We start from the raw sequence: 26660 nt of genomic DNA on the forward strand, positions 1-26660 counted from the left end.
TTGGATTTTTAATACAACATATCAAACATATTATTTTACAACTATATATTTAAGATATTATTATTGCAAATAATAAATAAATTATAAAGAAACAAATTATAGTATTATAATAGACATATAAACTACAAAATTGAAATTTATTGGTCATTCATTTTAGTTATTCTCTATAATATCCACATATTTTTAAATTCTGTGTAGAATTCACAAAAAATTAATATAGTATTCAAAATGTGGTAGTTTGAATTTGAATACAAATCGTATAATACAGTCCTGAATAATCGTTTCTAACACGCATGCGCAGGAGTTTTACGTGCGTAGGTATATGTATGAGTCGAGTGCTATTTATGTGTGTTATTATTATTCACTGTTATTTTTGGTGATACGTATCACTTCACTTGTCATTTACAATCTTTTGAATGTTCGATATAAATGTATATGTGTTTTATAATTGGAAATCGAAATGGGTGAAAAAAATCTAAATTCACGTTTAAATAGAACTAACGATTTAGTGACAAACAAAAATTGCGCTGCTCCAGTGAGGTTATGGAAAAGATTACAAATAAATGAACAGAATTTCAGTTTAGTGTTGTTTATAGTATCATTGTCTATTGTCTTGGGAAAGATATATATAAATTATGGTAAGTAATGTTCAGTCGTATTTTTTTTTATTAAGAAGTTTGTCTTGTAAAATTACTGTGTGTGTTAATTCATGTTGCATGTATTTATACTTTGTATATATTTATCTTGATATAAAATTTATTAAACATAAGGAATGCATCGTTTATGATAACTTTTTTCAATATCTTCGTATTGACAAGCTTCAAATAATAATAAATAATAATAATAATAAAATTTATGCTTTAATATACTTGTGCAATGTTGCGTCATTTGCAATCTAATTTGCGAATTTAATTTGTTTTCAATGTGTCTTAATACATCCTAAATAGAATATGCTCTGTAAACTGATCTGATATGCTATCTATTATTTACATTATTATAATTAAAACTACAAATGAAATTTTTTTTGTTCTATTAATAAATTTAGACATATAGAAATAAATTTTGATGCAGCATTGCATGTTAAATAATTTATATATTATTGTAACTGTTGATATTTTCATATCATCTCTTTAGGTAGTATTTTACAGCTGCAAAATAACGTTAAATATGTAGCATCATCAACGTCTATATTTTCAAACATATTCAATGTATTTGATTTATCACGTATATCTGATATATCAGAGTTCAAAGTAAAACAGTTAACAACTATAAGTGACAAATTTGTCAGTGGTAGTCAATACGATGATGTTGTGAATGTAATGACATCATTTTTTAAAACATATGGATGGCTAATAAAAGCAGCAGTATGTGGTCTTATTATGATGGGTTTTACTTGGTTTATAATTTACAAAGATAGCAGTATTCCTGGAGTCAATCCACCTTCCCCTTTTAGTCCCTCTAAACAAAGGTAAGTTAAAGTTTGGAAAATTTACTGTATATAATTACTGCACGTAATTAAATTAAGTGATATTTAATCATATTATTTATATATTATGTAACGAGTATTTTTTTATATAACTTTTTAATTGCTTCTTCTGTTACATATATCTTATTTTTTTTTCAGATTTTCAAAGGTATCAGGAGTACAAATAAATTATTTGATTGGGATATTAAATGGAATACTAATTTTTGTCTACATGTGTCTTTAATACGTTAGAAGTATCATAATAATATGGTAGTGTTTACTTACTTTAAACAGGATTGTATAACATTCTACAGTGATCATATTTATTATTATTTATATTGACTAATATTATTAATTTAATTAGTAGTAGTAAGTAATTTATGTTGTGTGATGATATCAAAAATAATATTTTCAACTAATGATATCAAAATACAAAAATGTGAATCTTATAGTTATGTAGTTTAAAACAATGATATAACTGGCTTGTTTAAAGATATGTATATTTAACAAAGCATAAATTCTTATTTTCTAATTTTCTAAACAGAAAAGATGTTATATAAAAGTACAACATATATAAATATAATTTATGGAATGATATGCAATATTTTATATATAAAGTTATGGAAAGTACAAAATGCATGTATTATCTCAGATCAATCATTATTTATGTTATTTTCTCTATTTAAGACTGATTAAATATTTATCCTTATTTATTGATAAATTAAAGCTAAGTTAGGAAAATCAACATAAAGTATTAGATGTAGTACCTTTTAGTCTTATGTGCTATATATACCTATATATGTACAATACATCATTATGTCACTATACAATTGAATATTGTTGAAATTGTTTGAAAGATGTTAATAAAGATAGTAACATTAAAACAACTATTAATTTTAAATTAAATTTCAAATGTTTCTGTTAATTGTATATATGCCTAATTTCATTGACAGATATTGAAAAAAATTAAAAAATAAATTATACTTAATATGCACGTTTTGGTTATACGTTAAACTATTAACATCTTTGCAACAACAAATTTTAATAAATCAATAAAAACTATTTACGTATTATCTGGGTATTACGAATCATCTATTCCACTTAATACTATATGCCTAGATGGAATAATGATTACAAGTAGAATCTATTATATTTGTCTATTATAATTTGTTAAACATAATGGAAATTATTTTGAAGAATAAAATTATTTAATTAAAAACAAGCATTATTTCACTATACACTGCCAAAAAGATAAAAAATTTCTCATTCGATCTGATACTTCATAATTTCGAAAATCAGTGGCAGTTTTGCTAATAGTCTAATAAATTTTTGAATTACATAAAACTATAATTATGATAACAGCCAATTAACTCATATCATTTGATATTACCCCATCAAATATTACGATTCAATTAGTAATAACTGTTAGTAACTTTATCAACCTCCGCGGTTGATTTGAATATACATATATATAAATTACACTCAGCGCTCTAGATTCTAGATCGTAGGGGGCATGGCAAAACCTCTGTTTCTCTGAACTTTGACCTGAACAACCGGTATTTTAGAACATATAACACGAGGTTCCGTAAGATGTCAGGGCAAGTCTATACCTTGTAATAATAAAATATGAATACATACATACGCATATGTGAGTAGTTAATAAGGTAATACTGTAATTGTTTAGAGTATAGACGAGATATAAGAATCAGCTCTAAATTGCGAAAATTAACATGCGCAATTTGTCTGTCTAAAACAAAAAAACAATCACATTTTTCGATATATTAAAAAGATTTATTCCGTGATACTAGGTTGCTATTGTTATGTTTGAACTAATGTAAAAAGATTATCATATGTGACACAAGAAATACATTATGTTTTAAATTTTATATTTTGTCGATTTAGTTACTTCTATTTCCATAAGTTGACAAATAAATATGTAACTGTCTGTTATTGTTCCTTAAGTTATTTTAACGGTAATATGTAATGTCTATAAAATTACTACTCTTTCTTTATTTTATTCATAAAAATAGATGTAACAAATCAAAAGAAATTAAATCTAATTGCTGTCTTAACTTTTCTTCTTGTTGCATGTTATCAAACCATCTTGAGACATGTACATATTGAGCTTTCTCTTGATGAGTTAATTCCCGCTGCAACACAAAAATAGGTCAAAGAGATTAGATTGATCCATACAATCTACTAAGGATTCCCATGCTCTACTTATTGCACTTTATTTTCATTACCATTATTGAATGTAGAGCATAATACAATGTAACATCAGCAATGGTTTTCTCTGTACCGGTTAAATATGTCTTGTCTCTTAATGTAACATTTAATTCCTATAAAAATGAAATTTTGTATATATTTTGTACATTTTCTAACTCAATTAGTGCAATTTTGTATTTTTTTAATTTTATTAGATATATAATTGGATAAATTGGATTTTAATTACCTGCAAGACTCTTTTTGCATTAGCAGGAGTATCAGCGTAATTAACACAGACAACTGCATATTCCAGCCACTGACGTGATAATGCTTTCATTTCATTGTCAATACCAAGTATGTCAGGATACTTCGAATTTTCAATCAACAGTTGAATTATAGTACTAAACCCTTCTATCTTTTCATTTGATTCCCTTTCCGTAGTAACGATTACCTATAAAATAATATAAAAATCACGATCTCGAAAGTAATTTATTTTCATACAAAATTTATTATTTTACATTTTCTTGCATTTCTAGTGGTAGCGGTGAAACATCTAAGTAATTTGAAATTCTTTCTAAACATTCTACGTTACATAAAACCATTGTTTAAAAATCTCACACTTCTTCGACCTCTTGTTTTTGTACTGGTTGCGAGATAACTTTTAGGTTATGTTCAAAAAGAGCGCGGTATATAATCATGGTTTAAATAAACGTTCGATATATTTTAATGATTTATTTTATTCAATGCAAACACTTGTATGGAATATATAGTAATAAAGTATACGAGATATATTTAACATTAGTTAGGGGTTTATTTCAAATATACAATTTTGTTATAACATCTGTATAAAATTTGCAGTTGAATATAATAAAATGGTGTATTGTATTTTTTTAATTTATATATTTAGGATTATATAATTAATTGACTTAGTTTAAGTACTTGGGCTTAAATCTTTCATCTCAAAAGATAGCTTATATTAAATCAGAATCATAAAAATATATTTTGATAAATTATATTAAAATAGCTGATAAAATATAACACTGGAATCTAGTGAGATATTTTTTTTATCACGTTACAGTAGGAATGAATATACAACTAATAAACAACTAAGTTGATTAAATTTCTTTCCAATAGTGTTCCCATAGTTTGGCATGTAAATTCTGGATTTGTTTTCTTTATCCTTTTCTTGCTGCATTGTAGATTTTTAAGGATATTACATACCATTTATTTTCTTATTCATTAATTTTATCGAAATGTTAATGTGATTTTATGGGAATTTCAAACAATATAGATTTTGGCATATAAATCAGATACAAAGAATGCAACAAGAAAAGAATATTACAGTAATATACAGCTATAACTCGTTTGACAATTCAGTCATAAATGTAACATCAATCAAACAGATTAATCTACTTAAAGGATGACATACATGTACATACATGTAAATAAATTGAATTATTAAAGAAATGTGAAAAAATTTTTCATGTAAATTTATAGGATTTTTTATAAATTAATTGCCAGTGAAATTCTTCTCTTGTATCGATCAATTTTTCTTACATATATATGTGTAAAGAATACACATTGTATCTTGTAAATACATTATAATGTAAGTACATTATATGTAAAATAATCGTGAAGTAAATTTCACTTGTCCATTATCAAGAAACAAATTGTTCATAAAATATTTTTGCGTGGTTATATGTTTAGGTATAAGCAAATATGTGAGTTCACATAATTCGGGGAATAATTTGTTAAAATTGACAAATTATATGCAATTAAATGCAGGTACTTCTCCTTTTGTAAGGTGCTCATTTAATATTTACCTATTTAAAAAAGTCTTTTTTCATATGAGAAAAGGCTATGAACATTTCCTTCTTGCTGAGCAGAATGTGTCCTTCTTTCAAATTTTAATTCTCCACTATACATCATAGATCTCAAGGTAGAGATAGATTTTGCTCCAATATCTTGACATCCATGCTTAATGCCACATAACAGATAGGGTAAGAATTTTAAAACAGTTCCTTTGTCAACTATTGAGCCACTAACACCTTGAGCTACTTTCAATTTGTCCATTTCATTATGAAAGTACCTATCCATTGCTGAGCCATGTGCATCTTTTCTATTCATAGCTTCTAAGGAGCCCATACCTCTATATTTCTTTAGACGTACACCATCACTAAAAAAATATTCACCTGGTGCCTCTGAGGTACCAGCCAATAAAGATCCCATCATAACTGTGCTAGCACCTAAACTTAAGCTTTTAATAATGTGCCCAATAGATTGAATACCACCATCAGCTATAACAGGTACACCAAATTTCCTTGCATATTCTGCAACTTTATATACAGCAGTTGCTTGAGGTCTTCCCACAGCCATAACTTCTTGAGTAATACAAATAGATCCACAACCCATCCCAACTCTTAAAGCATCTGCTCCAGCTTCTATAAGATTTTTAGCTTGCATAGTTGTTACAACATTTCCTGCAATTACCTGCAATTCTGGATATTCTGATTTAATGTACTTAATCATATCAATTTGATATTTGGAATTGCCTTGAGAAGAATCCAAAACAATAACATCAACACCAGCTGTAGTAAGATGTTGCAGTCTTTGTTTATCAGCATTGCGTGTGCCAATAGCAGCACCAACTAATAATTGTTTGTTCTCATCTTTACTGGCATTTGGATAACTACGATTTTTTTTCAAATCAGTTCTTGCCATTAAAGATACTAATTCCCCTTTTTCATTGACAATTGGAAGCTTCCCTTTTTTAGATTTCTCAAGAATTACATTTGCTTCTTGTAATGTAACACCAGCAGTTGCAGTAATTAAATTGTCTAATTTTGTCATTATTGATTCTAATTTTATGTATTGTTGATTTGTTGTACTTTCCAAAAAGTCAATATCTCTAGATGTTATAATACCCAATAGTTTTCCCCCAACTTTTCCTGTATTTGTAATAGGGACACCAGAAAAGCCATGTTCAGCTTTCACATTTAGGACGTCTTTGACTGTGTGATTGGGTGATAAGACTACTGGATCTCTAATGAAACCATGTTTATATTTTTTGACCTAGAATCACAAAAATTAGATAAAAAAGTTTAAACACATTAATGTACAATTTGAAAATTTAAAAACCTCCAGTTACTTCCTTACTTTTAATATAAGAATTATGAGAAAATATAAGCATAAATGAGATCAGTATGACTAATTCAATAAAGTAGAAGAAATCCCCTATAAAGCTTCCTTAATAATTTTTCCTGACAGGATATTATTTACTGTTAATCTATATGTTATCATTGAACATTAATGTTATTGTTCGAATAAAAAAATCATAGATATATAAGATGAGATGAAACCTGCAAGCCATCTATATGAATAGCAAATTCGAGCGAAATCGTGAGTTGCAATAAAAATTTAGCGATTATACTAGACAAACGAAAATATTTAAATTAAAATATATATATATACCTTATGTACTTCATTGGCTTGATACTCGGGCGTACAATTATGATGTATTATTCCAATTCCTCCACATAGAGCCATGGCAATAGCCATGTCGGATTCTGTAACTGTGTCCATGGGAGATGATACCAGCGGTGCTTTAATCATAATCTTCTTCGTTAACGGCGATAATAAATCAACCTCGTCGGCGGTAAAATCAATATAACCGGGTAAAATAATAAAATCATTATACGTAAGACCGTCGCCGGTAGCGAATAATTGTGCTGCTGAAAGGCCATCATCCGGTAGAGGTATATCTGCCGGTTTTGTGTCACCAATCACATAGTCTGCCATCGTACTTTTCTTAATCGACGATTATTTGTATCCTTTTTCACCGCAGAAAACTATTTAAACAGTAATTAATATTACAATTTCTATATGGCGAGATGATATATACACACTTTCGCAGTACCGATGTTAAAAATCGCGGGTTTCTCCCATGTATGTCAAACCGGAGATCTCCAGGCAAAATGACCGAAATCAACGTGCGCACAGTGCATTTGTAGTTTACGAACTTACGAAGGGTTAAATATGTTTCCTATTTTCGCCTACTGATGACAGTACCATCGTCAACGATGTTTTACGAATGCAGTCGAAAATGAGCGATATCGTAGTACTCACATATACCGCGTTAATTGGGCGTCGCTATTGTCACTATACACACTATACGCAATTCTTGGAACAGATTTTAATTTCGTGGAGGTATTTACATCTCAGTTGCATTCAATGGAAAGCAGAGATACTTAAAATTTATTAAAAATACACTTACCTCCCCGATAACTGATTAGATAAAGTTTAGATCCATAGTCGGTTACCGGAGCACTTCTAATAGGTTGTGTGAAAATTCCGTTTACATTTTCTTGGATGAATTTTCTCGGATAATTCGTGGTGGATTTAATTTCATTTTAGGGAATACAAAATAGTCTTTTAATAGTAATAGTAGTTTTAATAGTTCAAAAATAAAAGTCTTTAGGGATCCAGCGGTCCATGCGTATGTAAAACGTGGCATCAAAATAACCGTGTAAAATATGTTAAAATATGCTCAAATTTGTATTCGCATAACTTTTGAACCGCTAGATTTCTAAAATTAAGACTTGCATTTTTGGATTCTATGCGTCGAAAACTATCATAATATATAAAAAAAGGCCAATAATTTTATGTTCAATTGGTATGTGTAACAAGTTGGTAATTTCCTTTATCATATATCTTGAATTTTGATAGATTAAATTCGCAGTTCCGTCCGCATTAGTCGTTGATGGCCCGACACTTTGTTTTCGATTACTTAAGTCAAATTGGAATTTCCATGTTTAAACCTTTTGATCCGCTTTTGAATGGTCAATTTATTGATTGGTGTATCACTATATACACTACAAAACTTTTTTATTTCTTCTGTACTTTTTTCTTCTGAAAATAAAAAGGAATTGAGCGGCGAAAATGAATATATTGTTCGCTCATCTCACAGACGCAACGCACTTTACTTGATCAAGACAAAGAAACCTGGCCGATGTTGATACTACAGATAAAGCACATCCAGACCATATCTAATTTGATAGGTATAAACATTGCAGTCAGAAGTCAAAATAAGTAGCAATTAGGGATAAAGATATCATTTCTCCAGATGCGTACCATCGTCAATTAATATAATTTGCTATTCTACTAGCAAACTACAATTTCATTATAAATATTGATAGATACTTTGATAATTGGAAAAAATATATAATCTCGATAACGTAAATAGTCGATGTTACTGATATAATTAAAAGTTTATGGAGACAAATAGTCTTCAGATGACATTTTAATTGTAAATATGCATATACAAATTGCGAAACATTTACACAGAGAATTAGTTATAAAAATACCTGTCTAATACAAAAATAAATACTAATCAATATGCAAAGAACAAACAGTAGTAAAATATGTACTTTTAAACTTGCACGTAATGCGGGAACCATCATTAATTTTATGTGATATTGGAGCATTTCTTACATGCATGCTAGAAATCGTATAAAATTATATAAAATTTAATGTCACTCTTTCATTCATTTAACGTTAATGAATTTTATAATTTCGTTCATAATCTTACTGGATAAAAAAAAATTTCTTTTAAACCATTGAATACACCTCCAAATGCTTCTTTAAATGAAGAGAAAATATATTCCACTACCAGTTCCAAATAACTTAAATTTTCGTAGTAGTCATCGTATTCTTCGTAATAAAAATAGTCATACAACATTGGTAAAAATATTATTAGAATATACATCATACCACCAAAAAAAACTAAAAATTAAAAAAAGTAATATATAATGGACTATTTAATAAAGATTAATAACTCTAAATTTGTATATAAAATGGATATTTACTAATGGATTTAAGTTCCAAAAATTTTTTATCATTCGTTTTATACCCATTACATCCTACTTTATTAGTAACAGATTCATCTGTAGTTAAATGTGAAATCTTCTTTGTATTAGAATTTTGCGCACTGACTATATGATTTAATGATGTTTTCATATTATCATTTATGTATAATTGTTCTGTTTGCACAATATTTGATTCAAGATTCGAGTCTCTGTATAGTTATGAAAAATAAGTTATTACTCTTTTAAAATATATACATAAATCAATTGTTTATATAACTTACAATGCTTTATTAATCATAGTAGAAAGAGCTGTGCATTGTTTTAACGTTTGAAGTTCAGGATTTACTTCTAATTGACTTCTTAATTCCTGATCATATACTTCATTTACTTTCCCCTTATTTCTTTCTTCAGGTGTATCCATTGTTAAATTATATGAATATTGCTGTTCTATACTGCTTGTATTCTTTATTTTGTGCCTCAATCTGTTATAATACTCCCAGTAACTTTTATTTAGCAATTCTTGGGTTTTTGGTGAAATACCTTTTGATCTTTCAAATTTATCACCTGTATTTGATCTTGGAGAAATTTCATACTTGTAATGTTCTCTTTGCAAACATGCCCGTGATAAACTTTTAGTAACTTCTTGCCTTGAATCTATATGTTTATTGCTTTGCAAATAATTTTGTTCAATAAGATTCGAGACATTACTAATTTGTGTATTCGTATTTCGTTTGTGTGTAGGAACAGAATAAAAATGTTGACTCATATTTCTTGCCTTATACTTACTGAATTTATGAATATTTGTATGATTGCGTTTGTATTTGTTATATTGACAATTAGGCCATACTAAAGTATAATCAGAATCTACTAATGCTGAATGAGAATTCTTTTGAAAATAAGATCTAGCTTTCCTAGAAAATTTTGCTGATGTCTTTTTTTGTTTAAATGTGATATATGGTTCTGAATTGCGACAAAGTTTCCTGGTACATCCATTTTTTTTAGAAGATAAATATTGCTCGGATTTATTTCTACCTTTTGTCTCACAGATACCGATTTTGTAATTTTGATATAAAGATTGATTTTGATCAGTATTTTTTGATATATAATTTACTTTATCATGATTGTGAGCTAAAGCTTTGATATTATCAGGTACAGCGTCAGTATTAATATTATTACCTTTCTTTGTGGATTCATTTGTATCAATAAATTCTTTTTTAAATATAGTTCTTTTTCTAATAATTTCAGAATCTGTTGTTTCTTCATCACTTGCATCACATGTCATTTTTCTCATTTTTAAACATTGGAAAACATTATTATGTATGTTTCTTTTATTTATATCGGGAATATAATATTCGGAATCGCTAGATTCTTGTTGTTCTTTCTGAATATTTAAATTTGGTAATTTTTCAGAAACAGTTGAATTTTCTGGAAAGTCTGGTGTGAAACAACTTTTTCTATTTTCTTCAAGTGCATTACTTTGTACCACTAATGTGTTTTTTCTTTCATAGATATCCTTTTCTTCAATATCTGAAAAATTATGATTTTAATAAATAGAAAATAAAGTAATTTAAATAGTGTTTATAACATTATTACTGTTAATGAGGGATTTGCTTTTATTCTGTGCCTGGTTTGAATGAATATGGTGTTCAGATTCTTCCTTCATTACAGGTGGAGTTTTGGTTTGGTTCTGGTATTCCGAATGATTTATACATCGTTGTATTACATTACTTGTTCCTGTAGTAGATACTTGCATTGCAAGAATTGGAAGTTGTACATTATAGCACTGATTTACATATTCTTGAGGAACAGTAATTGCACTTAGAGGATGTGATTGCAGTTTTTTGTCTAACACAAAAAACAACTGCCCATTACTTTCCTAAATACATTAAAACGATAAAGAAACTTGGCCTGTTATTTATATTTCTAATAAAAATATAATTACATATATGAAATATTAGAACATATACTTGTACTGGCATAGAAGTGATGTCCACTTGAGTATTTGCATCATTAACTATTGATTTTGATATATGTTCAAAAGAGTTCACATTCTTCACACATTTATCTTTTCCTGTAATTTCATTTTTATTGCCACCTTCTGAAATATAATCTTGTCTTTTTAATTCTGAGTTTTTTGTGCAATGAGTTTTTTCTAATTGTAATTCTTTATTAATATCAAGGATATGATTTGTCTTATAATTTTGTGTTGATTTAATTTCCTTTTCTTCATGAAGCTTTTGTCCTTTCTCTATTTTAGTTTGTTCCCTAAAATAATAGCAGTTGTAAAAATCATAATTGTAATTATGCAATATACTTTAAATTAAAATTGACATATACCTCTCAGGCATTAATTTTTCTGTTTCTTCTGTATGTAGATGTTCTCTAAAAGTAGTAATATTAGATTGATCCACTTCTTTCTGTAATGATTCAGTTGATGTAACTTGATTCTTCTTAATATTTGTCACTCTGCTTAAAAATATTTAAGCATATTTTTATATTAATGTTAATTTTTATCTATTTCATATTTTGAGTTTTCATAAATGAAATACTTTTTAAAACGAGGATCGACGTAACCAGGAAATTTCTTCAAAGTGTACATACTTGAAGTAGTTTTCTGATGATGAAAAGAAGAGTATGCACTATCTTTAGTTACTGTAGATTTAGGAGATCTGTGTTTCCAAATATGTAGATTTACATTTTTACCAATACCAATTACATAAAGCTTTGGAACATTTAAAATTAATACTTACTGATTTAACGACGTTTGAACTATAGTACGACTCCTAGGAGTTCCATTTAATTTGACTATACATGGAGGTTCAATAGTATCACCATCATTAGTTAATTTACGTTGCGGTATTTTAGGCCAAGAAGGATCAGCTGGTATACTAAAATAGTTTAAAATAAAAAGTATTTTCTAAATAAAAAATAAACACTTAATTTAATCTCTTACCGTAATGATCCAGCATTGTACTTTTGTGAAACTGGTAATAAATTTTCACTGTTTACTGAAGTAAGAGTATATCAATTAAATGCTGTATTGGACTTTTTTTGGACAAAAGGTATTTTGAAGGTTCCTTACTTTTTATGTGTAATTGCAGAGCATTTGCATTATCCTGATATGCCATATTGAAGCAGTCATGCATTTCAATACTTTCCACTTTTTTCAAAGCATTTGTAAAAGTAATTCCTGGACTAATTATATAAATTATTAATATTAGAAGAAATACAAAAACTGTATAGGTTTAACGTTAATTTCATGTTTCACAAAGTAATAGTTCTATACTTCAAGTAAAATTATTTTTGTTTTCCTGAATTCAAATGTTTTTTCTACGTACAATTATAAAAAGGTTTTCATACTGAAACAATTATTTTTATTCTTAATAAGAGCCAATAACTTTTTGTACAGAAAGATCAAAGGTGTTATGATAATCAGTCATTTTGTTTTATTAATGACAGATGTATTTATATAACATGTATATCACTCTAATCTTAATATTAAAATATTGTATGTACAATAAATATACAATTGTAGTAGATGTAGGAACAATTAACTACGATCTGCATCTTATAGCTTGATTTATATTACACTAAATTAAAGTATATTTGCGCACCATAATAGTTATATCACAATATCAAGCTAATTGTACACTTATATATGGATTTCTTAATTCTGCTTATAAAATATTACAATCTATGACATAACGAGTATAACTCTTTGTTATGTATGTGTATGTATACCACATATGTGCAAATTTAAAATCTGTGTAAACATTAATTATAACTTATTTTTACATATTTCCATTTTGGAACATACTAAAGAAAATTGTACATATTGTTTTAATAAAACATAGAAGTTATTAACACCGTTTTATGAGTAAAGTCCGTTTTTATAAATAAGGAAATGGATTATAGATGTTATGTTATGTGTAAAATATACACTTCGATAAAGCAAATCTATCAGTACAATTATTTTGACTAGATTTATAAAAGATGATAGAATTATCATTTTTATCAAATATAAAAGATGTATGCCATAAAATGCATTGATGAATATTCAATTTTCCCTAGCCACCATATTTCTTAGTATTATCGAATTTGAAATTGGTCCAAAATCTAAATATAATTCCACTATAAAGGTCTTACATCATTAAAATTGCATAAATATCTCACTGGCGTTGTCTTAAAATTTAGGGCATACTGCGTTTTAAATAAGTACATAATATTTAACAAATATTTTTATATAATAATATATGCTAAATTATTTTGAAAATATACAGCAAATATAAATTAAGTTTTTCTACATTTTTGATATTTTTTCTATAAGTAATTTTTAAACAATACTAAAAAAAAGAAATATTTAAAGAAATTATTCAAGTAATACTTTAGATAATGCAATATTGATAACAAATATAACATAAAATTATTATCGATACCTTGATTATATAAGAAAATATTATTATTGAAATAAGTACTCTTGTTTCCCAAACTTTTTTTAGACTCAAGTGTATGTAAGTGAAGAAGTGAAATGTTAGGAAGAATCAGAAACTAAAGAGTGCACACAGCATTGATATCTTCATACATCACTATTGCAGATATACTTAAATAATAGCACAATGTTAGTGATGAAAACAATGTCTTTAACATACTTATCACAATTTACATTATCAACATTATTTTACATAAAACATCACAATTCATTTTCAATTAATGTACTATAATTTTTTTAAAAATCGCAGGAAATACAAAAGCTAAATATAATTTCTAACACCCTTAATTCTGTATGCATTGTAAATAATATAAAAATTTCTTTGAAAGAAGAAAACAAGTAAATAAGAAATCAGCATAACAAATTTTTTTAAGAAATACGGACAAATGTTCTGCTATTTGACTTTTATAAAATAGTGAAAAATAACATTCTTGTGAGTTTTACTTTTAAATAATATATATATATTGAACAATGTGCAATTATTGTCTGGCAGTATCATAATATTCTGCACATGAATGAAACTTAATTTTTATGGCAAATTAATATAATTACATATATATTGTAGAAAAGAAATTATGATCATTAATTTAGAATGCTTAACATTGCTTATATAATGCTTCGTGAAAATGCTTTGTAATTAAATACACGTACATCATTCAGTTATTTATATACAAAATCCTTTTATTAAAGAAGGTATTCATATTGAGAAGACATATACACAATATACTGATAATGTCTTATGCATATTGACGAAGCATTTGTTAGGTGTAGAAATATACATACACAAAACACATTTATTACATATCTTTTTCATTATTGTCGAGTTAAGCTTCGTGTTCGCCGCTATTTATTCCTATGAGTGATTCTGTTTGCTCTGCTTCAAGATCTGGTATTCTAAAATTAAAGATATGTTTTTTTAATTTCATTAAAATTGAATTTTATATAAGAGTATTCCTTTTTAAAGTAGATTACCTTATTGATCTATTTTTTCTACAAATCCAAATGTATATTCTTTTTATTAAATCCATGACTGGATCCCAATTATCATAATAGGATAGAAAAGACACAGTCAGAAATGCTAATAGCATTGGTATGGTTCCTAGATAGAAAATACAAGGGTACTCGACCTTTTTTAATAACACATCAGCTATCATTGACATTGGCATGAGTAAACTGACTGCCAAAGTCGCAATGAGGGATGATGTTAAAAAGCAGCCCCTACGAGTAGATATAAGACGAATATTAAACATATTAAGTCAGAAAAATTAAGTTTAATATTTCTTATGAACATACCACAACCAAAGCACCTCACTTAAAACTGTACCAATCAAACCATTAATAATTAAAAATGTCCATTGATGAGTATCTGGCCATTCAAATTCTTCCCAATGGCCATAATGAAGAATAAAAAACACAGGCCATAGAAGTGTCAAATTAAAAAGTCCAACAAACCCAAAGAACATTGGAATATCCATCTTATCTTCATGATCCACCTTTCTCTTAAGAAATACAATATAAGCTGCATAAAAAAATGCACTGACTAGAGCCAATATTATGGCTGTAGGTATTCTACTAGTTTCTACAGTTAAATCTGAAAGACCAACTAGAACCTATGAAAATAAAGAAGTGTAGAAATAATGTTTTTCTATATTAAAGGCTTTGCTGAAATTATACATACTAGTCCAAGAATACTGATAGAGACAGCAACTAATTTAGACAATGTAAACTTATCCCCACCATTACTAGGAAAGAAGGCAGCTAGGAATAAAGTAAATAAACTAGAAATTGATGTCAATACAGTTACAACTCCTGATTCAGTTTTTACTAATGATATTTGATAAGTATAGTTTGCCATAAACCACTGCAATAAAAAATATTTATGTTAATTTTAAACCACATATAGATCTAACTTATTAAATTAATACCTACAAGTAAACAAAACATAAGTGCAATTTTAGCAACTTTTTGAACAGAAAACTTATTAGCTTGTCGTCTTGCATGTTCTCCAGCTCTCAAGCTTGCTTGATAACTAAGTCTTGCCAATAATGCTTCTGTGGCATCACTTTCTGACATATGACGAACTTCTGCTAATTTACTAAATCTTACTGAGCGTATTGATGAATCATCGCTTTCTGTGCCTGAAGAACGATCACAATGATCTGGCGTTTTTATTGGAACAAATGTTGGATCACTCTACAATTAAATAAATTTGTATTATTATCAATATTAAAATTACTAATATATTAATTTGTAAACGAAAAAAAATAAAAATAATAAAAGCAGAATTTCTATTTACCAAACTTGTGTTAGCTTCTGAATAGAAATTATCATCTTCCACATTAGGATCTATAAACTGGAATAAGAAAATGAAAAAGTAACAGAAAATTTGATTTTGTTAAAAGAATTATTTGTATTTAAATGTACCATATACGTTGCTGGTTTATTGCATTGATCCCTCCATGGAGGCCAAAAACATAAACCAAGCAGATAGAATGTGAACATTGATGTTTTTATATATGTAGTAAAAAATGGCTTTTCAAATGCTGCTTCTCTATAAATATACTGAAATATAAAACCATATTATTGGATAAAAGATATATTTTATACTTCACTGAAATATAGTATTTAAATAACCCTTACTTTAGTAAGTTCAGTACTAGAAACCCAAATGATATCAACTAATAATAAAACTAATAGTCCCAACACAAGTCTTTGAGATTTATTCATCATTGCTGCAAGTTTATGAGGATCCTCCGCCATCCCCTGCTGTCTACGCTGTCGTAATTCTACAGAACAGCTCATGATACAATCAATGAGTTTAACTTTTTTAATTATGACATCATGATGATATTGATTGCTGTAAAATTATAAAGTGATTAATGAAAACTATAAATTACAAGTAACATAAAATGTTTAAATTGTTGCTAATTTTTAAAATATTTGAATGTTAAATATAACAGAAATATAAACACACAAAGTAATTTAATACAAAGTACTATGTAATGAAATAGATACACAAAACATAATTTGCATAATAATCATTACGTAAATTAAACAAGCGTGTTTGGAAAATAATAGAAAGAATGGAAAGAGGGAACAAAGGATTAAAAGGGGGGACAAAAAAACAATGTTCAAGGTTTCACTAATTTAATTGTCTTATTTTAACTACAAATTCATGTCTAATGATGTTGAGTAAATGTAGTATTAAAGATATAGAAAGTGTATATTTAAAAAAATATTTGTTAATTATGTTTGATAACAGGTGGACATGAGGCAAATATATATAAAACGGTGACTATACATAAGATAACCTATAAAAGTTGTAATAAGAGCAGATAACGATTTTCTATTACTCTAAGACAAAGATTCTAAATAGAATTGACTCACAATTAAAGACAAGCCTTAATTTTGTGATATTGGTAATTAATTAATATTTTAGCAATTCTTCTACATCTTGGAATTATGAAATCATGAGCACTTTATGCTCCCTAACTTAACACTTCAGTAACACTTTTCACACGTTTATATATAATTTAGATTTTTCTCGCTTAACTTTTCGGTAATTTTCTTTTATTTATATTGGTTATAATTTAAATGTTAGATAGTTTTAACATTTCCGTTTTGTTATCGCGTCGGAACTAGTAGCCATAACCATGTTGATGTACTGATGACGTTCTGTAGTTCTGTTATTACTCTGATGGCGCTATATTGGCGATAGCGATAGGGCATCTTTAATTTATTACTCATTTATGTTTAATTTCAACATTGTTTTTTATTATTCTTAAATTATCTTCCGTAGTTTCTTTTCGGGAAATTTCTATTTGCAAATTATTTTCTTTCCTATACAAGTGTAATATAGAAATATTTTTTGGTTACTATTACATATTCTTGTTTAGATTCTTGTTATATAGATGACAGGGATGTACGATAAAGATAGTAGAGATTGCTTAGTCCTAACTTCTGGTTTCTATTATCTATGTATGTGAGCTTGTAGGTATGGCACAAAGAAAAGTGCGCGGGAATGCGATTAATTCAATATCGACGTATTATTTTTTAGTTTCATATTTTGTTGGAAAGATAGATCTATTTCTTTTTGAATGTTAAAATTAAGAAAATTTCTATACATATATAGAATGTTACTCTTCTCTTAAATTGATTCTTTACGAAGAGAGCTTAAAACAAGGGTTGTCATGACAAACAATAGCAACAACATATAGATGAATGTAAAGTGTTGTTTGGACGTAAAAGTAAAACATATCTGTGAATTATGTACTAACGTACTCTTGTACATTAACAATGGCTAATAATATTCTTAGTAATGGTCGCATTCAACAACAAGCGACTGTCTCGCAACGATTAAGAAACGATAAGGGGAAAAAAGGTATTTCTTTATATAGTACTACTTAAAGACTATACATATTGTGTAAAATTTTGGTTATGTAGTATTAGCAAATACGTTTATATATATACATATATATATATACAATTTGAGTGATAATATTTGATAAAAGTTAAATTAGAATTGTAGTTTTTAAAAAGATAAGAACATTTGCAACACGTCAATGAAATTGGAATTTTGAGTTCCACGACAATGAGATAACATAAAATAAATTTTCTGTGAACGGTTATCGTGGTCTTTAATATTTTGAATTTTAAAAAGATAGATATTTTACAAGGGAGCTTAAAAGACATTTTTTGAACTGGGATACATATGTATATATGTTTAATGCTTTTTTAATTTCGCGATATAATTTTATATTCTTCTTGTAATTGAATTAGCGTTAGAAATATCAGCGATAGAGAGTAACAATTGGTTGTTGCATCGACATTATACGCGACACGAGTATAAAACTTGTAAAATATTGATCGATCAGGAACTGACAAGATCAAATGGGTATAATGAGTACGCGAATTATTTGAAAGTAAGCAAAATTTTTACATCTACATGTTTCAATCGATCTGTTCAACATTGAAATTTTGATACCGAAATTTTTATTTCTTCAATTTTTATAGGGCTTAATACTGAGGCGAGAAGGAAAAATTCAAGACTCGTTAAGTTGCTTTCAAGCCGCCTATAACGTCAATTCAACGAACGTTAATAACGTGAAGCAGATAGCCAAGTCGTTGTAAGTAAAGGAAATTTGATTCCAGCTACGCTGTTCGAGAACGAGATCAGATTTAGATAGTAGTGAGGCATTACTCAATTTAATTAAGTTGTAATGTAAGAAACGTCTGTTGTTCTATTTGAAATAAAATGATTTCAAATAACAATTTTTCTGATATTTTTATTAACATAGTTTACGAATAAATTTTCATTCCAAGAGTAGCTTTATCAAAGAAAAAGAATCAAAATGAATAAAATCGCGATTATTATTTATGATTGATGTTATTATTTATGATAGAATATTATTATCCGTACGTTATCGAGTTCTCCGAAGACGTAGAAAATAAAAACTAACTTTTTTTAATGTGTTATTCTTATTAATATTGTTGAACAGTTTAATAATGGGCAGTCACAAACGTGCAGTCGACGCATACTTGGAAGCTGAGAAAATATTAAATATACCAGACTGGGAAATTTATTTTAACCTAGGTATGTATTAACTGCATTATACTAAACCTTCTAAATATAAATATATAATTATTTTACTTATTGATGATACAATAGGAAGGCTATTAAGTTTTTAAAAGTTTTTAATTATTGTTCATGAATATTGTCAATAATAAGTCATTTTGCACAGAAAAATTTATAGAATCATGTCTTATTTTTTCTAGGCGAATGTTATACGAAGATGAATCAACTGTATGAAGCGAAAAAGCATTTAAAAAGATCGATCGAGTTGACGAAAAACGAATTGCCATATATTGCACTCGCAAAAATGTGTCTCCTCGAAAATCATGTTACAGAGGCACAGAATGCTTATACGGCTGCTCTTAGGTATGTATATGTATGTACAATTGTCTTTTCACTGTTATTTTTTATTTTAATGTATTTTATAATAAACTTTCTCCTGACTTCATAAACGAGTTGCGCGTGCAGATTTAATTCCAGCGTTGCAAGACTGTGGGTTCGAATGTTCTTGTTTACGATATACTCCAAAGTATTATATTCTACCTCTCGTTGCAAATTCTAACTATAGAGATCTCAAATTAAAAAAGATGCAAAGTAAACAGTAACAACGAAAGCAGATAATTTATCACGACGTTGATTATTATTATATTTTCTTGACTTTTCTGACGTTGATATGTTAGTATAAATTATCGATCAAACATTTAAGACTATATCCCATTAAATCGAATAAATTATTCTATGAAAATTGTTGAAACAAAAAAATACAGCTTGATTTTTTACTTAAAATAATTGATTCAGTATTATACAATTTTTATTGTTGTAGACATTAGATTTCTTTCTTTAAAAATAAAGAGATACAAGATATTAAAACGGATTGTTTCAAACACACGGACGCACACGGTTTTGCTTTTATTTGCTTCATCTCAAGAATTTAAAAATGCGTCATTTCGGACTCTACTAGAAAAGATTCTAAAATATTCGGGTGACCTAATTCTAATAATCGAATTATCGCGTTATAGAGAGATAAAATTTCCTTAGTTGAGAAAAATCATATCTACGAATAATCAGAGAGTTTCTGGAAATACTGTTTTTTACGTTGTCATTCATCTGTTTACTTTATTTCTTTTCAGTGGAAATCCCGAAAGCATAGAAGCCGCAACTGAATTAGGACTCCTTTACCTTAAAATTGGCGATGTTCAACGAGCATTCCAACAATTTGGCACTGCAGTCGCTCATTCTCCAAATTGTACGAGAGCAATTCTACCGATAGCCTTTATAATCCAAGTGAGTACATTACTTTCGAACCATACGTGTATAGGTAATGGCAGCTATTGGATTTCAAATAGAGGAGAAATTGTTTCAACATTGATGAACAAACTTACCCGGACTTTCTATTTCATTTTTCTTCAAGTATTTGAGGATGAAGACTCTGTTTTTCTAGGAAACTTAATGAGAGAACTTAGTCAAGAATTTCTTTTTTATATTCTTGAAAGTATAAATAACAACCTTAATTAGAGATTCTATAGTAAGCTTTTTGTACCAAGTAAGCTTTATTTTCATTTATTTCCAATTTATTCGTTCTTGTATCAACGCACGGGTAAATTCGTCAGAACAAAATAAACTATCGTAGAGCAAGACCGTTGCTTAGGGGCGAAGCAGTCGTTCTGGTGTAAAGCACGCGTAATATTTCAATAATGTACTTAAAGAATTTAATTAGAGATACGCGGTGCTTTGGAATTTCCATTGTTTGACAGACTAAAACATTCACTCTTTAGAATCACCAAGAGTATGATGTTGCGCTATCGAAGTACAAGTTGGCAGCGCAATCGATTCCAGAATCGTATGCTTTATGGAATAATGTCGGAATGTGTTTTTACGGCAAGCAGAAATTCGTTGCCGTAAGTATATTCGGATAAATTTATTCGTCTGCATAATTTTTGTCTTGATGTTTGTTACCACTATTGTTGTACACGCTTGTAACACAATGTAAGTTATTAAAGTTTAAAGAGAAGTTAAGGAAAGTTGACCATAGTCACGTTCAACGATATTATATTGCACAAAGTTGAAAAAGTAAACAACGAAAAGAACAAAGACACTTTGAAAAAGAAGAAATAGCATCGTGACACGTGATACTATCTGCACTCTACTGGAACACAATTCATTACGTTCATAGAAAAAAAGAGAAATACAACAATTTTTCCCTGAGAACACAGTAAATTGCAAACTGGCATGGACTTTATTCACGACAAGGCGAATCCGTGCACGCTGCCAGATTTAATGATGATAATCAATTTAAGGCTCATTAAAGGGGATGGTGCTCACGCGAGGCGGCGTCTCAGAATGACGGCCGGGACGCACTTGCGACTCATAATCAGAGGAACTCAATTAAGAGACAAGACTTGTAATGCACCGCTGTAGCCGAAGCGGGAGCAAATTGGTAAATGCGAATTCTATGCTAGGCTATCTTCTAATGCAAAACCTAGGCCACCGTCGAGAAAGCAAATTAAAATCTATTATACCTAATTGAAATGAGAAAAACTACACTTCTAATTCCCTCTGAGAATGTTATATGAAGTATTAGGTACCCACTTTCTCCTTTAATTTATCGGACAAAAGTTTGGAAAGCAATGCTTGCTGCAGTCGACTTCTTTTTCTTTTAATTCTTTGTCACGGAGAAGTATTCTGTTCATCAAAGCCTTCAATTAAAGTAGTTTAATAAATAGAATCAACCTGTGGATGTTATTAAATGTCTTTACGACAGTAACGAAGACTTTTGGATCCGATGATTAAAATTCAGGAAGTAGTGTGCACGGAACACAAGTTTCTTAATCTGCTTCACTGTTATTCTACTGGACGTAGTTAGTAAGCCAAGATTTCAAAATTAAGTGGATTAAGTTTAAAGCTTAGCTTCAATTACCTTGTCGTCGATAAAAAGTTCGAGAATGAGAAACGATCTCCTATAGAATGAGAAAAAGAAAGTATGCCGGGTCACGCGTTTCCCTCATTGGAGGGATCAATTTTTATTGTCTTCTTATGGCATCGAATCTTCTATCATGTTTCAAATAATCAAGAAAATTCGGAGGACGTTCCTCGGAATTCGATTTTCAATCTCGACAATTTCCATTATCATTTCGTTAGCTATGTGTCAGCTATGTGTCAATCGCTTTATAATACCTTTGCACAATATTTGCTTCGTCTGATTTACTCTCGCACTTGCAATTTATTGATTGTGCCGTCGTAATTGTCAGTCAATCGGCTTAACGCTCTAATTACTTCCAGGCAATTAGCTGCTTGAAGAGAGCTCACTACCTCAATTCTATGGCCTTTCTGCCCGCCTATAATTTGGGTATGGTTTTTCTGACCACTGGCCAACCAGCCTCAGCCGCAATTTATTTGTGTGCTGCAATTAGCGCGGATCCTAAAAATCCAATGCCGTATCTCTTGCTTGGACGTAAGATTTCCTATATAGATATTTTGAAAAAGTATTTTAATTACGGACATAATTTCGGTAATGTTACGATCAATTGAATAGCATCTCTTTAAAGAGAACCATAGATTATTTGGACTCTACATTTTCGTAAAACATTTTATCGCATATAAATTAATACGAATTCACGTGACAAGCACAACGAGTACACATCACAAACGCAAGAGTACACTCAAAGTTGCCCTTTGATTTCAAATTCATCTTATTTAAATTTTTCCACGTCCACTGCTGTTCTTTTTAATTTCATAAATACAATTTAATTTAATTTAATTTAGTATGCGGGAAATATGGGATTTTGTAAATTTTTTACGATGAGAAGAGCATAGATTTCGACGATAATATATATTTAACGATATAATATGTTTCTACGATGCGTCACTATTTACAAAAAATGCTGGAGAAATGACAGTGTTCTTTCAATGATAAAATACAACCTACTGTCATTGTCACTGTGTCATTGTCGCATAAGAAATTCTAACGGCATTCGTTCCGTTTCTTCTTCCATCGTTGTCAGCCAACACGGCAATGAACGATGGTAATAAAAAAGCGGAATTCTTTATTACTTTAGTCGCTCTAAAACGTCTGGAGGATCTGGAGGGTGCGGAGAAAGTGTTGCAGAAAGCTCATGCTCTTTCACCGCAAGATCCCTTGGTATTAATCAATTATGCGATAATATTGGAGGCACAGGGTAAGGGGAATATCGCGGCTGAATTTTTAACAGCGCTAAATGATATTACGGCTGTGATTGACGTGGACGTGCAGGCAAGTGTCTTCAACAGAATTAGAGAGAACGGGAGAACTGTTCCGCGTTAATTTCGCCCTCTCCTTTTCATCTGTTATGGCAGATAACGCAGACTGCGAAAAAATTGTCAACGAAAATACAACAGGGAACAGCAAGCAGCAAACAAGAGGAGGAGCCAAGGATGCTAAATTCAGATGAAGTTTAAACCGTTGCATTTGCTTATTTGAATATAAAGAATCTACCTCCAAAGTTAGTTTGACACTTGTTAATAGACTTCACAGTGCATGTACCGATAATGTAGCCTGAATTTTCTATTCGGACTTCATATTTCATTTTACATAGAAATAATATTACGAATTTCGATTGTACAGTAAATATAAATTATTAAACAAAAATGTAACTAAATCAGCTGAGAATTAAACATACATAAATAGAAACGTACAGACTGAAAATGTATATGTATAAATTAAATGTAAACTATTTATTCAGCTGAGAGAGGAAGCTTTAAGTTTTAAGATACAATTTTTCCATTTTTATTCTCGATATACCTTTAAATTCAACTAAGTTTGTTTTCTTTTTTTATTCATTATGGATCCTTGTATTGTTGGCTCTGAATATCCTGACGTTTATTCGTGCTCGTTTAACACTCCACTTGCCAAGGAGAGCTAGTTTTTTCATTTAAGTTTCTCCGAGTGACTATGCTACATTAACTCGTAACACTCGTTACGTCCCCAATGGGTACCGTTTCAAAAGTACCAAGGATTAACGGGAGGATAATATACGAAGGCTAGTAGAAAGGAAAACATATTGATAAAACATTTACTGTTTCTTTCGCTACCTACCGTACAGATTATCGGCTCACACCTTTTTGATACCATATTCTCCGTTAAGTTCCACTCTCATTCTCTATGTTCATAACGTTATTTCGTCGAATTGGAATTCTGAAATAAGCACATTAGGGAACTAATTAAACTGTGCTTTGGTTAATCGCCTGTATACTATGTAAAACAAGTTGTTTCAATTTTGTTTAAACGACTTATCACACATTATACCAAGTTTGCATAGTTAGAGGGACACGGTTGTATATCTCGATTAGAAGTTTTCTTTCGAGTTCATGTACATAATTGCTTTATGTACATAATTTAATGCTCGATGTCCTCACTCGTTAAAGTTACATTTTTTAATATGTCGTATAACGTTACGCGTTGATTTACGCTTATCCGTACAGCAGTTAAGTGGATAAAATGCTAAAAATTTGAAGATCCTAAGAATTTGTTGTTGTCTTTTAAATATCGTAATGTAGAACAAATAGAGTAACGTTAGAGATATTTCATCCGTTCAAATATTATCTTTCGGAAAAGCAGGAAACGAAAGAAGTCGCGTCTTACAGGTAGTTTTACGAGCGTCCAAGCGTATTGCATAATAAACTTCTATCGTATATTTTACATGCCTGTTTACTCGGGTGGAAATCGAAGGAGAGTCGTATATTTGAAAACTTTATGTCTCTTGGAATCGAGATTTGCATCGAGGAAAGTACTTTTAAATTCAGAGAGACAAGAATATCTTTTGATAACCAAACATCCCTAATTCTAGACATAATTATAATAAATGATAGTTCAATTTTATCTTCATAATATTCTATGGCGACCTACATTCGCTATCGGAGAAATTTACGTCAATACATCTCCTCTAACTTAGCCTTCTCTCAATCCTCAGACAAAGCGCACTTTTTTTTATGGTCTATTTCTCATTGTAAAACCATTGGCTTATGGTGAATATTTTCGCACATCGCTTTACAAACGAGGTACAAGTGATCGTTTAATAATAATTAAAAAATAACGAGAGCTTCGAACAAACAAAGTACGTTCTTCATAATTTTGTAATACACTGAAGAATTTTTGAGTAGTCTTAAACGAAAACGAACAATGGGATGAAAAATTCACCTCATAAATTGTGCTACGCGTTACATTTACCATTTTAACTTCAAACGACTAGAACTAATTAATGTCTTCGACAGAACAAGTCAGAATAGTTTAAACATTATCTAGGAGGGGGAAAGGCTGGCGCATACGGTTCCAATGTGAATAATTGATTTAAATCCTTTCGAAAGGAAACGTGTACGAAAGACGAGTGATGAAACGTGAATGAAAGACGAGTATTCCGCTCGCGAATTGTATTTCTCGTTATCGACGCGATGAGAGAGAACTCAATTAGTAACGACGATGCAGGACGATACATCGCAGATAAAACCAATGAATTTTCCTTCATTGCGATAAACGGTGCGCCATGTATTCGTAATTCTGATACGTGCACGAAGAACACAGATCTAGATACGATTGTAGGTATAATTATTTCCTGAAAACAGAAGTTCCGAAGGACGAGAAAGTTTTTGATTCCTTTCGTGCGTCTCCTACTTCCATTGTTGATCGTCGTCGCTTTAATCGAGTTTTAAACGAAAAACTTTGTCTGAAAATGATCGCTCGAGTTGCACAATGAACGATGATTAACGTGTTTATGCTATATAAAATATCTTTTATTTTGTGGAAAATATAGAAAATGTGTTATACGTATAGTTGGATGGATTGTGCGGTATATAATATATCGAACATATTTAATTATTTATTTAATTACATGGAATATATTTAATTATTATGGAACATACGTGGAATATATTTGACGTATTAATGGCTTGCACATGCTGAGTTTGAATATCATCCCAGGATTATCAAGCGGCATAGAGCGAACGAACAAGGTGGATACAATGATAGAAAGACAAAAAGCTCTTGGGAACGGCGAATAAAAGGGGAAGACGTATCGTAGCTGTCCTCTGCAGACA

At 29.4% G+C, this 26660-nt stretch overlaps 6 protein-coding genes across 11 annotated transcripts; 2 read left to right on the forward strand and 4 right to left on the reverse strand.

Annotated features, from left to right (window-relative positions):
• The first annotated feature begins 313 nt into the window (after positions 1–313).
• LOC138186085 (ADP-ribosylation factor-like protein 6-interacting protein 6) lies at positions 314–2371 on the forward strand. Its single transcript, XM_069125606.1, has 3 exons — positions 314–638; positions 1135–1468; positions 1625–2371. Exons 1-3 carry the CDS (start codon positions 461–463, stop codon positions 1707–1709), a joined length of 597 nt encoding a protein of 198 aa, XP_068981707.1. The 5' UTR covers positions 314–460; the 3' UTR covers positions 1710–2371.
• A 959-nt stretch (positions 2372–3330) lies between these two features.
• On the reverse strand, positions 3331–4347 carry AIMP3 (aaRS-interacting multifunctional protein 3). Its single transcript, XM_069125472.1, has 4 exons — positions 4189–4347; positions 3918–4121; positions 3709–3804; positions 3331–3615 (listed from the first exon to the last, which is right to left on the reverse strand). Exons 1-4 carry the CDS (start codon positions 4270–4272, stop codon positions 3484–3486), a joined length of 516 nt encoding a protein of 171 aa, XP_068981573.1. The 5' UTR covers positions 4273–4347; the 3' UTR covers positions 3331–3483.
• Positions 4348–4459: 112 nt separating this feature from the next.
• Positions 4460–8022, reverse strand: ras (Inosine-5'-monophosphate dehydrogenase ras). 2 transcript variants are annotated; one of them, XM_069125406.1, is made up of 3 exons: positions 7587–8022; positions 7142–7500; positions 4460–6742 (listed from the first exon to the last, which is right to left on the reverse strand). In XM_069125406.1, exons 2-3 carry the CDS (start codon positions 7466–7468, stop codon positions 5498–5500), a joined length of 1572 nt encoding a protein of 523 aa, XP_068981507.1. In that variant the 5' UTR covers positions 7469–7500; positions 7587–8022; the 3' UTR covers positions 4460–5497. The 2 variants fall into 2 exon arrangements, with proteins under 2 accessions (XP_068981507.1, XP_068981506.1); XM_069125405.1 differs by having other exon boundaries at positions 7576–8022.
• A 696-nt stretch (positions 8023–8718) lies between these two features.
• LOC138185986 (uncharacterized protein MAL8P1.12) lies at positions 8719–14913 on the reverse strand. Of its 4 annotated transcripts, none has more exons than XM_069125372.1 (12): positions 14807–14913; positions 12617–12729; positions 12488–12542; positions 12285–12422; positions 12084–12203; positions 11872–12000; positions 11502–11799; positions 11128–11410; positions 9816–11061; positions 9535–9743; positions 9258–9451; positions 8719–9167 (listed from the first exon to the last, which is right to left on the reverse strand). In XM_069125372.1, exons 1-12 carry the CDS (start codon positions 14815–14817, stop codon positions 9135–9137), a joined length of 2829 nt encoding a protein of 942 aa, XP_068981473.1. In that variant the 5' UTR covers positions 14818–14913; the 3' UTR covers positions 8719–9134. The 4 variants fall into 4 exon arrangements, with proteins under 4 accessions (XP_068981473.1, XP_068981472.1, XP_068981475.1 ...); XM_069125371.1 differs by having other exon boundaries at positions 11872–12003; XM_069125374.1 differs by lacking the exons at positions 12488–12542; positions 12617–12729; positions 14807–14913 and having other exon boundaries at positions 12084–12148; positions 12285–12416.
• LOC138186004 (solute carrier family 35 member F5) lies at positions 14307–17724 on the reverse strand. The gene is made up of 9 exons (XM_069125420.1): positions 17411–17724; positions 16664–16880; positions 16448–16585; positions 16320–16376; positions 15953–16216; positions 15702–15884; positions 15317–15633; positions 14996–15241; positions 14307–14917 (listed from the first exon to the last, which is right to left on the reverse strand). The coding sequence occupies exons 2-9, from the start codon at positions 16823–16825 to the stop codon at positions 14848–14850; spliced, it is 1437 nt and encodes a 478-aa protein (XP_068981521.1). The 5' UTR covers positions 16826–16880; positions 17411–17724; the 3' UTR covers positions 14307–14847.
• A 184-nt stretch (positions 17725–17908) lies between these two features.
• BBS4 (Bardet-Biedl syndrome 4) lies at positions 17909–24347 on the forward strand. Of its 2 annotated transcripts, XM_069125422.1 has the most exons (10): positions 17909–18404; positions 18803–18945; positions 19037–19149; positions 19522–19616; positions 19799–19961; positions 20726–20879; positions 21371–21493; positions 22875–23046; positions 23651–23844; positions 23928–24347. In XM_069125422.1, exons 1-10 carry the CDS (start codon positions 18320–18322, stop codon positions 24027–24029), a joined length of 1344 nt encoding a protein of 447 aa, XP_068981523.1. In that variant the 5' UTR covers positions 17909–18319; the 3' UTR covers positions 24030–24347. The 2 variants fall into 2 exon arrangements, with proteins under 2 accessions (XP_068981523.1, XP_068981524.1); XM_069125423.1 differs by lacking the exon at positions 21371–21493.
• The last annotated feature ends 2313 nt before the right edge of the window (positions 24348–26660 follow it).

The sequence above is a fragment of the Bombus flavifrons genome, chromosome 13, assembly GCF_040668555.2.
Source record: "Bombus flavifrons isolate JBK064 chromosome 13, iyBomFlav1_principal, whole genome shotgun sequence".
Taxonomy (NCBI): domain Eukaryota; kingdom Metazoa; phylum Arthropoda; class Insecta; order Hymenoptera; family Apidae; genus Bombus; species Bombus flavifrons.

Coding starts and splice junctions, on each gene's coding strand:
- LOC138186085 (XM_069125606.1), top strand. CDS start 461: ATGGGTGAAAAAAATCTAAATTCACGTTTAAATAGAACTAACGATTTA. Junction 639..1,134: donor AAAGATATATATAAATTATG/GTAAGTAATGTT, acceptor TCATCTCTTTAG/GTAGTATTTTACAGCTGCAA. Junction 1,469..1,624: donor TTTAGTCCCTCTAAACAAAG/GTAAGTTAAAGT, acceptor TTTTTTTTTCAG/ATTTTCAAAGGTATCAGGAG.
- AIMP3 (XM_069125472.1), bottom strand. CDS start 4,272: ATGGTTTTATGTAACGTAGAATGTTTAGAAAGAATTTCAAATTACTTA. Junction 4,122..4,188: donor CACTAGAAATGCAAGAAAAT/GTAAAATAATAA, acceptor ATTATTTTATAG/GTAATCGTTACTACGGAAAG. Junction 3,805..3,917: donor ATGCAAAAAGAGTCTTGCAG/GTAATTAAAATC, acceptor TCATTTTTATAG/GAATTAAATGTTACATTAAG.
- ras (XM_069125406.1), bottom strand. CDS start 7,468: ATGGCAGACTATGTGATTGGTGACACAAAACCGGCAGATATACCTCTA. Junction 6,743..7,141: donor AAGCCAATGAAGTACATAAG/GTATATATATAT, acceptor TTGTGATTCTAG/GTCAAAAAATATAAACATGG.
- LOC138185986 (XM_069125371.1), bottom strand. Junction 9,452..9,534: donor TTTGGAACTTAAATCCATTA/GTAAATATCCAT, acceptor TTTAATTTTTAG/TTTTTTTTGGTGGTATGATG. Junction 9,168..9,257: donor AAGAAATTTTTTTTTATCCA/GTAAGATTATGA, acceptor TACGATTTCTAG/CATGCATGTAAGAAATGCTC.
- LOC138186004 (XM_069125420.1), bottom strand. CDS start 16,825: ATGAGCTGTTCTGTAGAATTACGACAGCGTAGACAGCAGGGGATGGCG. Junction 16,377..16,447: donor ATAAACCAGCAACGTATATG/GTACATTTAAAT, acceptor TTCTTATTCCAG/TTTATAGATCCTAATGTGGA. Junction 15,885..15,952: donor CACTTATGTTTTGTTTACTT/GTAGGTATTAAT, acceptor TTTTTATTGCAG/TGGTTTATGGCAAACTATAC.
- BBS4 (XM_069125422.1), top strand. CDS start 18,320: ATGGCTAATAATATTCTTAGTAATGGTCGCATTCAACAACAAGCGACT. Junction 18,405..18,802: donor AAACGATAAGGGGAAAAAAG/GTATTTCTTTAT, acceptor TAATTGAATTAG/CGTTAGAAATATCAGCGATA. Junction 18,946..19,036: donor AGTACGCGAATTATTTGAAA/GTAAGCAAAATT, acceptor CAATTTTTATAG/GGCTTAATACTGAGGCGAGA.